The sequence below is a fragment of the Pteronotus mesoamericanus genome, unplaced genomic scaffold (genome assembly GCF_021234165.1).
Source record: "Pteronotus mesoamericanus isolate MK-2021 breed Mesoamerican mustached bat unplaced genomic scaffold, CSHL_Meso_final contig_74, whole genome shotgun sequence".
NCBI lineage: Eukaryota > Metazoa > Chordata > Mammalia > Chiroptera > Mormoopidae > Pteronotus > Pteronotus mesoamericanus.
This window is the reverse complement of record NW_026555247.1, coordinates 35720646-35735271: the sequence shown is the minus strand read 5'-3', so window position 1 is coordinate 35735271 and position 14626 is coordinate 35720646. Positions and strand designations below refer to the sequence as shown.

Genomic DNA, 14626 nt, shown 5'->3' with positions numbered 1-14626 from the left:
CTCCCTTTCTTTATTCTTCCCTTCCTCTCTCACTAAAAATAAATAAAATCTTTTAAAAAATTATTTAGAAACTGTAATTCATCATCAGCTCTCCACTTACTGATAGAAGCCAGTAAAATCAACTACCTCTAAGAAAAAAAATAGGCTGTTAATACAAGGGTGAGGCAAAAGTAGGTTTATAGTTAGAGTAGGCAAAATAGTTTATTCTTGTATTATTATTTATTATTATATTATTTTCATATAAAAAACTGTAAACCTACTTTTGCCCCACCCTGTATAAGCACTTTCTGAAATGATATTTGTAATTTAGATTAACAGTGTATTTTTGGACCACAGTAAATGTTCTTTTTCAGTTGATCACCACACAGCCATGGAAGGGGACACTGATAAAAATCATAAAAAAACCCCCAACAAAACACCAAAGTAACCAAATTTAGTTCTGGATCCAAAAATACTAATAAACAAAATGAAAATATGCTGATTTCTGGAAGCTTATTCCAACCAAGGTTTTTCAAAAACAAACAAGCATACATTCTGGAGATCACTCCTAACTTTCTTGTTTGAAAAGCATAAACTGTAACTTTAATTTTTGACAGAAATAAGGTCTGTTTTTCCTGATTAATACCCCTATCTTGCTTCCTTTTAGTAAAAGCACCACAATGGCTTAAAACATCAATCTGCCTTTTTACAACTACCCAAATGGAAACACTATATTAAGTGGAGAGCCAGATAGTGGTAAGCATGTTTCCAGAAGATGTTTTAAACAAGGCAAAATATGAAATAAATACTATCTTTTCTTTAACCCCACTTCCTTTTCCTTTCCTCACTCAGGATATAGAGTCTAAATTTGACCAAATAATAAAGTTACTATTTAGTCAAATTTCACCCATCCTTGATGGTCATATCTAAGCCTTACTTTCCCAAGGCCATTTCATTACCATAACAGATACTGATTTTTCTATATCTGAACGTTTACATCATAATCTGTACTACAGAAGACTATTATATAGTCATATAGTTTTTTCATGTTAGTCTTGCCTCTCCATTAAGAACATGCATTAAACATCTTTCGGATCCCAGTCCTGGCCAGGTAGCTCAGCTGGTTGGAGCACTGTCCCTATACACCAAGGTTGCAGGTTCAATCCCTGGTCAGGGCACACACAAGAATCAGCCAATGAATGTACAAGTAAGCATAACAACAGACTGATGTTTCTCTCTCTTTCCACCTTCCTCTTTCTCTTTAAAATCTTTTTTTTTTTTTAAATCTTTTGGATCCCTTCAATCAATGCTTAATTCATCACACAATTTAAGAAATATATTGATCAATGTAAAATATTGAACATCAACTATATTCAGGTCACTGTGTTAAGCAGTGAAAATATCTGAATAAATTTCTGCAACATGTTTAATAATATCTCTGAAAGTACTGCAAAGACATAGGCAAGAAAAAAATGACACTTATACAACAGATATATCTAAGAATGTACAAGTATAAAGTCCAGACAATAGTGGAAAGTCTCATTCAGCTAAGAGCAGTGAAATTACTAACTTTTAGAAATATTCAGTTGATATTTTCTCTCTCAGAAACCAGAGGAAGCACTAAACCCAAATCCAATCTAAAGGGTAGGAACTACTTTGTACAGTGGAAGAGATGGGTACTTTGAAGACTGCAATTCTGACACTTTTAGCACTGATGATACTAAAGAAGGAACATTAAGCATAATGAGATATGTATTCTTTTGAGAATTCTGAGAAAAAAGTAGTAGGGTTGTGAAACAAAATCTGAAAGAGGAAAATAACTCAAAAAGACTGTAGGTTCACAAGTAAAATGATCACATTAGGACACAAAAAGTATGAATTATTTAAGAAAAATTGATTAATCAGACTTGATGAAATTAAATACTTTTGTTAAGACACACTCTTAAAAACTGGAAAGGCAAACCATACTGGGGAAAAATATTTTCAAAACACTGACAAAAGACTTCAGTCCAGAATACATGAATAACTACAACTCAAAGGTGAGACAAAAAACAAAGTAACAAAAAACACCTACTTTAAAACATCAGGGAGAAGACATGAACAGATATTTCACAAAAGCAGAAACACTAAGATGCAGATGAGCTCAGCATCTCTAATCCTCAGAGAAATAAAAATTAAAACCACAATGAGACACCACAACATTCTCACTAGAATAAGTTAAATTAAAAGCCTGAAAATACCAAGTGTTTGGGGATGTAGTATATAAATTGGAACTTTCATACATTGGTGATAGGAATTTTAAATGCTACAACCACCTTGGAAAACACTTTGACAGTTCCTTATAAACTTAACTACATACCAACTATATAACCCAGCAAGTCTATTCCTAGGTATTACTGCTACCCCTCCCCCCCAAAAAACCACATGTCCATTCAACATTTGTACAAGCACATTCATGATTCATGACAGCTTTATTCATACAGCCCAGCACTACACACACACACACACACACTCACACACACACACTTCCAACAGAGGAATGGATAAACCACAAAATGAACTACTAATACACGTTAAAAAATGGATAAATTTAAAAAACAGGTTGAGCAGAAGAAGCCAGACAGAAAAGAATATACACTCCATGATTCTATTTATATGCAGTTTTAGAACAGGCAAAACTTATGTGTAGAAACGGTTCTTTCTCAGTGAGGAAATTCTGCCCTCCCCTTCCCTGAACAATGTTAGGGGCATGCTTGGTTGCTACAGCTTGGAGGGTGGGGGGCAGGGGTTGGGGGTGGTTGCTACTGGCATCGAGGGAGTAGAGAGGCCAGGGATGCTGTTAAACCTTCCTCAGTGCGTGTGTATTTGTATACTCTACATGTGTGTCTCCAGTACCTAAAACAGGTGCAAATAAACAAGGATAATAGAAGAGCGGAAGTGCACATGAATATTTGATTGTACTTAAATTGTGATTTTTTTTTAAATCACAGGACTTAAGTTACAAACACATATAATACAAAGGCAATTAGAAGAAATTTGTACCGTCAAACATTGCTAAAATATTTAGTCTAAATTATAAGCCACTATTTCTATACAAAAAGTTTTTAAGAGAAATTTTCACTATAAACAGTGATACCAAGCCATAATAAGGTAGGCTGAAAGGTTAAGAAATTCTTTTAAATTAAATAAAGTTATAAAGTAAGAATGAAGCATTTCAGTATATTAATACAATAGAAAACCTAGCAGATGTACTTCAGTTATGTTCAATAGGCACAGGGACTGCACAAAACGTAAGGATATGAAAATGTCCCCGAAGAAGCGACTGACTAATAGAGAAAAATGCTATTGCTGACAAACCAGATACAAAAGTGTTAAAGGCTGTGGCCGAGGTCTGAAGGAGGAGGCATGGAGAGCATGAGAAGTATTTGCAAAGATGTCATCTGAGCTGGGTCTTGAGGAAGCAGGAAAGCTTGTCAGGTGAAAACCGTTCCTGGATAACTCAGACATCCTCACAAAAACAAAACCCCCAACTACCGAACACTTTTGTTACGCTGCCTTGCTCCATTTTAGAGTCTTAGGCCAGCAATGAGACATCTCTGCAGAGGACGATTATCCCACACATTGAGTAAGGAAGTTATTACAGCAACCGAGACAATTCCATATGCAAGAGGGAAATCCATGGAGGCTTTACCTTGGCAGAAATGCACCCCTTGCACTTTCTGCTACATCTAAGTCTGGCCATGTTAGCCTCTTGCACCATTCAAAAGCACAGAGACAAAAAGGAATCAGTTGGGCTACAACTTCAGAACTGCATGTTGAACATGTGTCAGTAAATTCCGGTGGTTCCCATGTAACACACTAAAATATCTCCTACCATTCATGCGGGAAAATCTGAGAGGCCTCCCAAAAGGAGATACTGGGGATCCAACATACATCCCCTTGAGGGTACTTTTCAAGCCATAAGAGACGCTTACAAACAGTATATGACAAATGGGGTAAACGATTACTCGGTGCTGCTAGAGATGATTTTAACAAGGTCAAACACCAAATTCCTGTCTCACGCAGAATAAAAAGGCTGCGGTGTGGTGGGACCACGAGACAGATGGCAGGCAGAACTTGCTATCGGCTCCAGAGGTTTCCTGTGATTTTGGAAACTACTGAAATTAAGGCCTCGAAATGGAATTAAATTAACTATCTTTGAACAGAACACATTTTATGCAGTTGAACCTCCCGCTCCCCCCCTCCCCCCCTTTTTCTAAGTGAGAAAGTCATCCCGAAGACAAAGGGTCTTTGGTAGATCTGACTTTGAGGATAGAGGAACAACATTTCCTATTCTTTGCACCACTGCGAACAATTCAAGAAACATTCTTTCCTGGTAGTGGCGATTCAGGAAATTGGAGAAAAAGGAAAAATGATTAAAGCGATAAGCCAGTCTGCAAGGGAGCCGTCTGGAGTCCTGTAATAGCCAGTGAACTAGAAACGCTGGATATTTTTTATAGATATCGATTCCAACAGGGGAGCCAGGAGCAAGTTCAGCCAAGGGATGAGGGCGGCGGAGGGAGCAGTCACTGCCAGATCCTCCTGCTTCCCCCGCCAAAGACCCCCGTCCATGCAACTGTCTCTTTAAAACGTTCATAACACTCAGCACCCGCCCAGAAAAACCCTCCCCCATATCCCTAACAATCCTGCCGGAGAGACAGGCCGCGTTCACTTACTGAGCTGGCCCCCGCCCGACGTCATGCTTGGCTCCCGACCTCCTGCACCTCCAACGCCGACAGCTCCGGGAATTCCCGGTGCCCCCATCCCCGGCGGGGTCCCACTCTGCCTCTCGAAGTTGCCCGGATTGGAGAAGTAGTCGCGCAGCCGAGGCAGCTCGCGGCCGTTCTCTAACAGCTCGGTGTGCAGCTCCAGGGCGGTCAGCAAGTATTGATCGCGCAACAGCTGAGCAGCGATCGCATCGATTGACAATCGGGCCGGGGTCTCCCCGCTGCCCCCTAAAGCCACCGATGCCGCTGCCTCCCCAGGGAGCCCTGGCCGTGCACTGCTCCCTAAGGCCACGGGATCCTGGGGCGATAGCGAGTCCGCAGAGCCAGGATCTAGGTCGCCCCCGGAACCCAGCCGAAGTCCTGCCCGCCGCTCCTCGGTCGTCGCTACCTCGTCGTCGTCCTCGTCCGAATCACTGAGGAATGGATTCACACCACCGCCACCACTGCCACTACCTCCAGGCACCATCGCCGCCATCTTATCCTGTCAGGCGTCTGTGTACCTCCCTGACTGGCTCTGACAGGCCTAAGCCTGAATTCCCCCTAAGCCTCAGCGGGCACTGCGCACCACCACAGCCAGACCTGGCCACGTCCTGCCTCCCCACCTGCAGACCAGGCGTAGGCTTAGAGGCAGAAGGTCCGGACGCAGCACCACTGGCTGCCTCAGCCACAGCTGCACCAGCAGCCGGGCTCTGCAGGCGTCTTCCTGGTCTCCAGTCTCGCGAGAAAAATGGGGCGCGGTTTTCCCCTGTCTCTCCGCCCCGACCTGCTCCCGCCCCGCCCCGCCCCGCCCCGCGCGGTAGGTTCACAGCAGCCGCGAGCAAAGCTGCTCCAGGCAGGCAGGCAAAACCCCGCCCCGACTCCTGTTTGATTGGCCAGGAGAATAATAAGGAGGAGGAGAAGTTACACAGGACTGGCCCTAGAATTATCGCGAGAGCAGTCGCTGGCCAGGTGAATGTCGGGGGGCGTTCTGTGATTGAGATGTGGTTGTGACCGTGACTTAGGGACGTTCTTTTGGGGGGCAGAGGAGAACTCTGCCAAAGAGTTGGGTCCTTCCTTCGCGCTGAGGAGGCCTCGTTCCCGGATCAGGCCTGACCGGGATAAGTCCCAGGTAAAATCCGGGGACCAGTGCGCAGAGGGACGGTGGCACCGAAGCTGGTCCCATGGCCGCAAACGCGCTGCTGCTTCAGCACGCTTCACTTTTTCTGTTTGCTGCTAATCGGTGACATTTTTCCTGCACGTGTAGCGGGTGCGCAGGCAGGAGTTAGAATTTGGCGTCTTTTCCTTCCCTTCTCAGCCACGTGCCTGGTTGCTCTGGAGGCCGGGCAATAGGGCCTGACCGACTGCTTGCAGCTCTGGGGCGCGTCTTCTCGCCCTTGAATTAGCGCTACAAAACGGCGGGTGGGGTGGGGTGTGGGAGGCGCAAAGTAAGTGGAAAAAGGATTTGCTTGCATCTGTGAATACCCTGGTAGCCTCGACCCGGATAACAAACTGTTAGGGGCGCAGTAAATGCTTAGGACTATAACATAATTTGCACCAATAATAAAGTCCCATCCAGTCCATAACAGTCCCATCCAGTAGACAGAGAAGTGAATTTAAACCTAGAAACGTTCATTGACCTGTTCAAGTCAACTCCACTCATGAATATTCAGAGGCACTCCAAGCAATTCTTTTAACGTCCAAAGCCATTCTTCTCCCACTATGCCTTGCAACTTGTCCGTTTAGGTTGGAATTCAGATATTGACGGTGAAACTTAATTATTTTAAAACGTAGACGCTTTAGATAGTTTTGATTTTCTTTATCAAGTGTTAGCACATAAAGTAAGTATACTAAATTTGGAAGTTGAATGTTTATCTTTTATGTTATTCCTTGATTACAATCCGAGGTGGTAAAGGGGATATTAGTTTTTAGCCAACAGTATTAGAGTGCTATTCATAAGAGTGTCTCTTTTCTTCACACATAAATTGCTACTTTCGCAGGTTTAAGATTTCCTTTCTTTCTGTATAGCTTCCTTTAAGAACCAAAGTAAATAGGTAGCAGTAATTATGTTATCAGATAAGGTACGTATTACATCCAAGCAGTAAAGTATCTCCTTTAGCTCTGTGGAAAAATTAAAATAGAGCATTCTTATATAACCTTGGGTCAAGTTATTGGTTTACATGCAAAGGTATGCCAGCAGTTAAGTGTAGGCGTTCCTTTCAGTTTGCCCAGGCTCAGTAAAACAAATTTTCATTTGAATGAAGCTTTGGGTTTTTTGTTTTGTTTTTGCTAGAAGTTTTTTGCACAATGTTAGTACTAAGAATGTGAAATATTTTTTATAGAACGTTAGCACCTGATGTTTGAATTCTAAATATTTTTCAGTGACATATACTGAAGAAAAACATGGAAAAAAAATCCCATGTTAGGAAAATGGTATTAAAAATAACTAATGCTATACCCTGTTGCATATTTCTTGGGACAAAGGATTGCTGATCTTATTGTAAGTGAGTTTGCCAGAAAGATTGAAATGGAACCAATCTCTGGAATGGAGGAATGAGAGAGACTACAAATGGCTTGGGGAGGGCACGATTAGAGATGGATAGTTTATATATAATTCCATCTCTGTAATGGGGAATTTTAGAAGTTTCCTGAACTTATGGTCTCTCAAGAGGCTCGTTCTTATCAGGAGGAAGAGCTTAAAATCCGTGTCGCAGTTATAGGAATTATTTGCTGTGAGACCTTTAGAAAGTTAGGTACTGCTCTCACCTCACTTACATTCATCAGTCTGTCAAAGGAATAATAAAAATACACAGAATTAGGAATGTGTTTGTCGCAGAGACTGGTACTTAGTATACCATAAATGTTATTACCGCCAGTTACCATTTTGTGCAATATTAGCATATATTGAAAATATTTGACACGTTTTTAAATAAAATAAGTATCAACTGGAGAAAGTAAGTAAGTTAGTAGGGCCCAAAAAACAGCTTTAAGTTAGGGGCTGACTTCTAGAATATAAGTTGAACGTAGATTTAAAATGTTTCTGCAGAGAGTTGTAAGACGTTGGATGTAGAAGTTCTTCATGATCGGTGTCCTGTACAAACCTAGTTTCCTGTTTCTACTTTATATCCTCTCTTCATGGATTTGTTGATGTGACCTTCCATGCCCATAACGAATCAACTGGCCAGTCTTATCTGTAAGTACTTTACTTTTGTGCTGTACAGAAGTTTACTTATCAATTTAAAATTTTAAGAAGTAGCACATGTTAGAATATTAATAATTGTGGATCTCTGCTTAACAATAGTTTATTATTAATATGTTAGGAATTTTTTTGACTGAGCAAGATTTGCATTAATATGGATCTTCACAGCTAATGTGTCATTGAATAATGAGAATAATCATTGCAGTTTTTACCTTAATGATGAAAATGTAACATTGCTTATTTTCCAATTACTTAAGTCATTTTTGTGTCCAAAAATTATTTTTGGCTTTAAAAGGCTTAAAATTTGAACTGCAAGTAAAATTTTAAATGCAAGTTGTGGTCGACTTAAAGTTTTAGAAATATCTAATATTTTATTGTTTTTTAATGTGTAGTAAACATTTTATGGGCAGAACCTTTTATTGGTACATGGATATGTGTCTTTTAAAATTTTTAGTAGTTATTCACTTATTTTGAGAGGTTTCTAAATAATTGAATTATGACAAAGTTTTTCTTTTTCAGTAAATCTGAATAAAATGTGATTTTGTATCCTGAATCTTCAGTTTTTCTCTATGTTCTGGAGCAATAAAAAGAGAAGCAAAGCAACCTCTAGTGGCAATAGTGCATATTCCATGTACCTTTGAAATGAGAGTCCGAAGTAATTCGGTAAACGCTTGCTAAGCGCCCGGGACTGGGATGAGTGCTGGAGAAGCCCTGTCTTGCTGAGATGAAATTATGGTTAAGTGATAGAGAGAGACGGTAATCCAAATACTGAACGGCATGGCTGGGTAACTAGAAGCCGAAGGGAAGGTTTTGGTTTCTGCTGTGGACTGCATAGTCCCAGAGGAGGTGGTGCTTGAAAGCGCAAGCAGATATTATGGGACAGGGGGTGAGAGGGTGGAGGGAAGGTTGGAAGTGCATTCTACGGAGAAGACTTGTACTCGTGGAGGCCCTGCAGCAGTAGGAAGCACGGCACATGGAAGGAAATAAATTGGTCAGAAGGCCAGCACAGTGAGATGCCGTAAAGCAAAGGCCGGGGTGGGGGGTGCTATGGGACCGGCTGGAAAAAGAGGCAGAGGCCAGTCCATGTAAGACCTTGTTGGTCCCATTAAGGATTTCAGTCTTGATTAGGATGGGGGAGAGGCACTGAAGGGCTTTATATAAGGGGTGAGATATTCGAAACAGCAGAATAAAGGATGATTCCTAGTTCTCCGATTCGCATATTGGGATGGAAGGTGGTGCCTTTACCTGAGACTGGGAACCCTAGGCTTAGTGGGGGCTCCTACATAAACAAAACTCACGAGGGCCTGGCGAGGGCCAGAGGTCGGGGGCGGGGTAGGGGGGGGGGAGGCCGTGAGTTTGGTTAAAAACATACTCAGTTGCATTTCTTTGAAATATGCCAATAGATGTGTCATGGTTGGAGTTATATATATGGATTTGGAGCTATAATTTGTTCTGAATTTTGCATATAGGTCATTACTGAAACCAAAGGTATGATTTAAAATGCCTAAATAGAAAGTGTAGAATGAGGAGAGAAGAGTGCCCACAACCAAGTTGTGAGTGACTCCAAAAGTCACTGACCAGATAGCGCCTGTGTTACACAGGGCGGAGATGTAGGAGGAAAACCAAAGAAGTAATGGTCAAGGAAGCCAAGAAATGAGAGCTGTTTTTTTAAAAGAAGGCATGGTTAACAAAGACAAATGGAATGGATAAGCCATGGAAGGTGCCTGAAAAACAGCCACTGGATTTTGCTACATTAGGGAAAGCTTTCCCTGTGATGTCATGGAAACAAAGGCCTAATTTAAGTTGTTTGAAAATTAGGTAGCCAGGTAAAAAGAGATTGTATTCAATATTTTCAAGAAGTTTGGTGGTATTGGGGAGAAAAGAGCAGTCAGTGCTTTTAAAAGATTTTTTTAAATTAAGCCTTATATTTGTTGAGAGGTATCCTCGTCACAGATGTGGCTTCATTCATTTTCAATGCTGCATAGCATTTCATTATGAATTGTTGATGTAAGAACATACAAGCCTGTAGAGAATTTTTATAAAAATTCATTTGAGTGAAACAGACAATATGACTAGAAGCAAGATTTCAACAGACTAGGCAAAATGCTTCTCTGAAGGGCAGTTTGCAGTTTCCTTTATGCATTTGGAATTAAGGAGGGAATCTAAGGCAGATTACAGGAAGGTGGGGAAGAGCAAGGTGGAGATCAGATTACAAAATAGTTCACAAGATTTACTGTTCTCTTGAAGGTCAGCATGATTTCATGATTTCGAAGGAGGTGTCTAAAAAGGGGAATATCCAAGGTGCTAACCTAGATGCACAGAAACAGTGAACAGGGCTTGCTTAAGGCAAAGATACATCTTTTATTAAAGAAGTTAGGAATTTATGATCAGACCTCCCTGTGAGGCTCACAGCCTTTGACCCAGTGATTGCACTTATATTCAGTATCTTAAACATGTCATGTGAAATGTCTAAAAAGCTAAATAAAAATTACATATAAATTTAGATTTGTCATGCTGACGTTTAATAGTGAAAAACTGGAAAAAACTACAATGATTAATAATATGAGGTAATCAAGAAAATTAAGATACACTCATAGAATAGATATATGAAGGTATGATGTATAGGAAGAGTTTTTCTTTTTAAAAATAACAGAAGTACTAATGTATAATAAAGAAAAAATATGTAAAATTGTGAGCCTCTCTAAAAATGTAGGTAGGATAAAAACTAAGAAACTATTAATAGATTTTTATTTAGATAAATTATAAGTAATTTTTCTATATTTTCCAAACTTATCAGAGTGATTATCTTATTTTTATATTCAGAATGCCATTATTAAGAAGGTGCTTGTCGTGTAGTTGAAACTCATATGTATATTAGAAAAAAGCAGAATATTTATTCTGATAATCTTTTGTTAGATTGCAGAATAGCGCCTACTCTCTAAGGGATTTTTTATAGTTTACAAAAAATTTTTGATACTTAGTTGCTCTTGATTCTCTCAGGGAAAAAAGTGGCCCATAATTTGACCATTTGCTCTGTTTTTTTTTGTTTGTTTTGTTTTGTTTTGTCATATGCTTGGCTTTGGTAAGGTTTATTCCCCAATGCTTAAGTTTTTTGCGGGGTATTTTGTCACCCTTTCTTTCCATGATGTAATTTTTCAGGCCAGGATGAATAATAGGTATCTGTAACTGAAATTACTTCATCTCTGGTGGTTTTCACTCAAGGGTCACTGTATGTAACTAATGCAGTTACATTACAAGAAAGACATGTTAGAGTACCTTGTTGTTATCAATCTGCAGAGGTTCACCAACAAAAGCAAATTTGAGACCGGCTCGAAACACGCTCCTATGGATAGGTTGATCTTGGCAGTTAATGGCATACTGTCTTATATTATTATTTCAGTGTTTCATTTCACGTTGCTTAGTTTTCCCTCGCTAAGTATTTGCAAGCACATCAGATCATCAGATCTGCGACTGTCTTCTTAGTGGTCTCTGTAATATGCCTGCACACAATTATGCACATCACATGTACAGAACACTTTTATTGATTGAATAAATGAAATCTTCTGCTTTCTTGTATTGGTGTTCAGGGAACTAAAACACTGTGTTCCCTTAATAAGTGCAAATTTTCTGAAGCTAAAATGAAATTTAACTACTTTTTCCTTCCTATGATTCAGTTAACTGGACAAAAATGCATGTTGTCTGCTCAACTTGGTGATAATCAAGAGAAGCTCGGAGTCTCCTGAGCTGATAAACAAAAATTGAAAAACACTCCCACACCTATGATGATGTTAAAAATCTGGGAACGTCAGTGGCTCTCATGTGGGCAGCCCAGAGCACCATGAGCTGCAGTTTCTGTTGGATCCAGGGCTGGATCTGGCTGTGCCCTAACTCATTTTAGGGCTCGTTTTCTTTCTTTGTTTTTTATCCCACTGTACATTAGTGTTTATGAGCTTAATACACATTTAACTTTATTTTAAATAGTTCATTCGAGCTAATTGCTTATTAATCTTCAACATTTTATTTTTCCTTGAGTGTACATTATCATGCATTTTATATCAGTATTAAAAAAATGTTTATTGTTACCACCATAAATGAAGTTGTGAGATCTGCAGTATTTTAAAATACATATCTCATCTATATATAGTCATCAAGACGTGAAAATATATAACTGCCTTAAGGTTTACCCCAATTTAATTTTGTTTCCTCTTTCAGCTTTTCTGGAAGACCTGTTAGTTGTACGAGATATGCTGCTCTTCTTTATTGTGGGATTGTTTGTCCACATTGTGTTCTTCGCCTCCATCTTTGACATTTACTTTACATCTCCTCTGGTTCATGGGATGACTCCTCAGTTTACGCCGTTGCCCCCTCCAGCGAGAAGACTAGTGCTCATCATTGCCGATGGGCTGCGGGCAGATGCACTTCATGAATTCGATGAAAATGGAAATCCTAGAGCACCATTTATTAGGTAAGCATGTCAGCGGAAACAAAGACATCTTTGGAAAAAGTATGATCTGAACTGATCAAAAGTTTTCAAGCAGAGGTATCCAAATTACTTCCTGTCTTCCTTCTTCTAAATTCAGTTTTCATTATGTAACTAAAGAAGTTAAAAAAATATATTTCTCTCCTAATATGTGGTTCATTGGTTTTCAAGCCTTTTACTTATTATGTATGTATTTTACCAAAATTGGTTTTATTATGAGGTAAGTCAATACTAAAAGTATCTAAACCAGTACTTAAACTTTTTTTAATGGAATTGATTGAGATGATACTGGTTGTCAAAACCATACAGGTGTACAACTCAATAAAAGAATTTCATGTGCACACTGCGTTGTGCACCCATTGCCCCAAAGTCTCTTTCTGTTCCCATTTTTACCCCCTTTGCCCACCTCCACCTACCCGCTTCCCCTTTCCCTCTAGCTATCACTGCACTGTTGACTTCCAGATACTTGTATACGGACCATTTTGAGTCAAGCATTTCTCTTGAAACAGGTTACAATGCAGTGTTTTCTAACTTGTTGCTCTGCTGCCCTTTCACCTGCAAAGACATTACTGGTGGTTTTCCTTCCCAAAATTTTATAAATCGCTATAATACAATTTAAGAAATACTGACCTATTTTAGCAAAGGAAGCTTTTTGCCTGTTTTAATCTCAAATTTAGGGATATACTTCAACTCCTACATAAGAGTCATTTCGTCTCCCCTTAATTCTTTATTTTGAGAATTTTTCAAGTAGAGGAAACTTTGAAGAGATTATATAATGAATATTTATATACCTATAACCTAGATTTAACAATTTTTAACTTTTTTCATATTTGTATCCTCTTACTACACACAGACACACACACAGAGGCTTAATTTTTTTCCCCTGAATAATTTGAAAGCAAGGTACTACGTACTCATAAATACAGAGAACAAACTGATGTTTGTCAAGTACAATGGGGGTTGAGGGGCAGGGAAAAAGCTAAAGGGGTTAGGAAGTACAGTTGGTAGTTACAACATAGTCACAGCAATATAAAGTACAGCATGTGGAATATAGTCAGTAGCTTTGTTGACAAATGGGTACTAGACTTATTGGGGGAGATCGCTTTGTAAATTATATAAATGTCTATTCACTATGCTGTACACCTAAAACTAATGTAAAATAATACCGAATATCAACCATAATTGAAAAATTTTAAAAAGAATAAAAATTTATAAAAAAGATATTATGACACTTCATCTCTGGACACTTCAGCGTGTATCTATTAAGAACAAGGACTTTCTCCTACATGTCTATAATACCATCATCACACCTAATAAAATTTTAACATTGATAGGATTTTATCGTGTATGTCAGCTACTTATTATGTAACAAACCATTTCAGTACCTTGTGGCTTAAAACAACCGTGGTGTATTTTCTCTCTCAATTCTGTGCGTTGTTTGGTTCTTTGTTCATCCACCTGGACTCCCACATGCTAGTGATTCTGCTGGCAGGAGGGCTAGGAGTGGGCTCAGTTGGGGCTAAAAGGGTTTCTTTCATTCTCACATTTTGACTTGCTTTTTTGGTTTTGACTCCTGTAGTAATCGCATTTTTCCAAGACCTTACCAGAACAGTTCAGTAGAGGCTATGTTAACCATTCATCGGGAATGTCTTTTAGGAGCATCATAATGCGGGAAGGCAGCTGGGGGATCTCTCATACGCGTGTGCCAACTGAGTCTCGGCCCGGTCATGTGGCCGCCATAGCTGGCTTTTATGAAGATGTCAGCGCGGTTGCCAAAGGTATTGCCTATTTAGACAGTTTTATCATGTGAAAAATGTATTATGTCAATACTGCTTCTTTAACACTGGCTCATGACACAAGGTGAAGCATGTTTTGAGATGTTTCGTAAGTATTTTAGCTGGCCTTGCATAAACACACACTGGTATTAATTCAAGAATCCAGCTCTTAGTCTTGTAACATCCTGTGCTATTAAAAGAATGTGATTGAATGGATCTATGGTTTTTCTAGATGTTAACCCTCAAAAGTTCAAAATCTATATTTTAGTAAAAAGTAAATTATCTACTGTAAGCTTTAAAAAGTATAGCATGATACATGTAACAAAATCTGTTACTACTTTAGTATTTGTTGTGTAGTTAATCCTCATTGTTACTACTTGAAAAATAGTTCTTTAAGGGCTATACAAATATCTCACCATGTATATATCACTATTGTTATTATTTGCTCTTT

The 14626-nt window shown here is 39.3% G+C and overlaps 2 protein-coding genes across 6 annotated transcripts in view; one reads left to right on the top strand and one right to left on the bottom strand.

The window, feature by feature from the left end:
• The window catches only part of RELCH (RAB11 binding and LisH domain, coiled-coil and HEAT repeat containing), a 90037-nt gene extending 84586 nt beyond the window's left edge, over positions 1-5451 (bottom strand). For all 5 annotated transcript variants that reach the window (XM_054583756.1, XM_054583757.1, XM_054583758.1 and 2 more), the window contains exon 1: positions 4695-5451. In XM_054583756.1, coding sequence (XP_054439731.1) covers positions 4695-5220 — 526 coding nt within the window. In that variant the 5' untranslated portion in view covers positions 5221-5451. The remainder of the gene's footprint in view (positions 1-4694) is intronic.
• A 235-nt stretch (positions 5452-5686) lies between these two features.
• PIGN (phosphatidylinositol glycan anchor biosynthesis class N) overlaps positions 5687-14626 on the top strand; it is a 79250-nt gene continuing 70310 nt past the window's right edge. The window contains exons 1-4 of the mRNA XM_054583755.1: positions 5687-5853; positions 7768-7914; positions 12133-12385; positions 14057-14178. Coding sequence (XP_054439730.1) covers positions 7881-7914; positions 12133-12385; positions 14057-14178 — 409 coding nt within the window. The 5' untranslated portion in view covers positions 5687-5853; positions 7768-7880. The remainder of the gene's footprint in view (positions 5854-7767; positions 7915-12132; positions 12386-14056; positions 14179-14626) is intronic.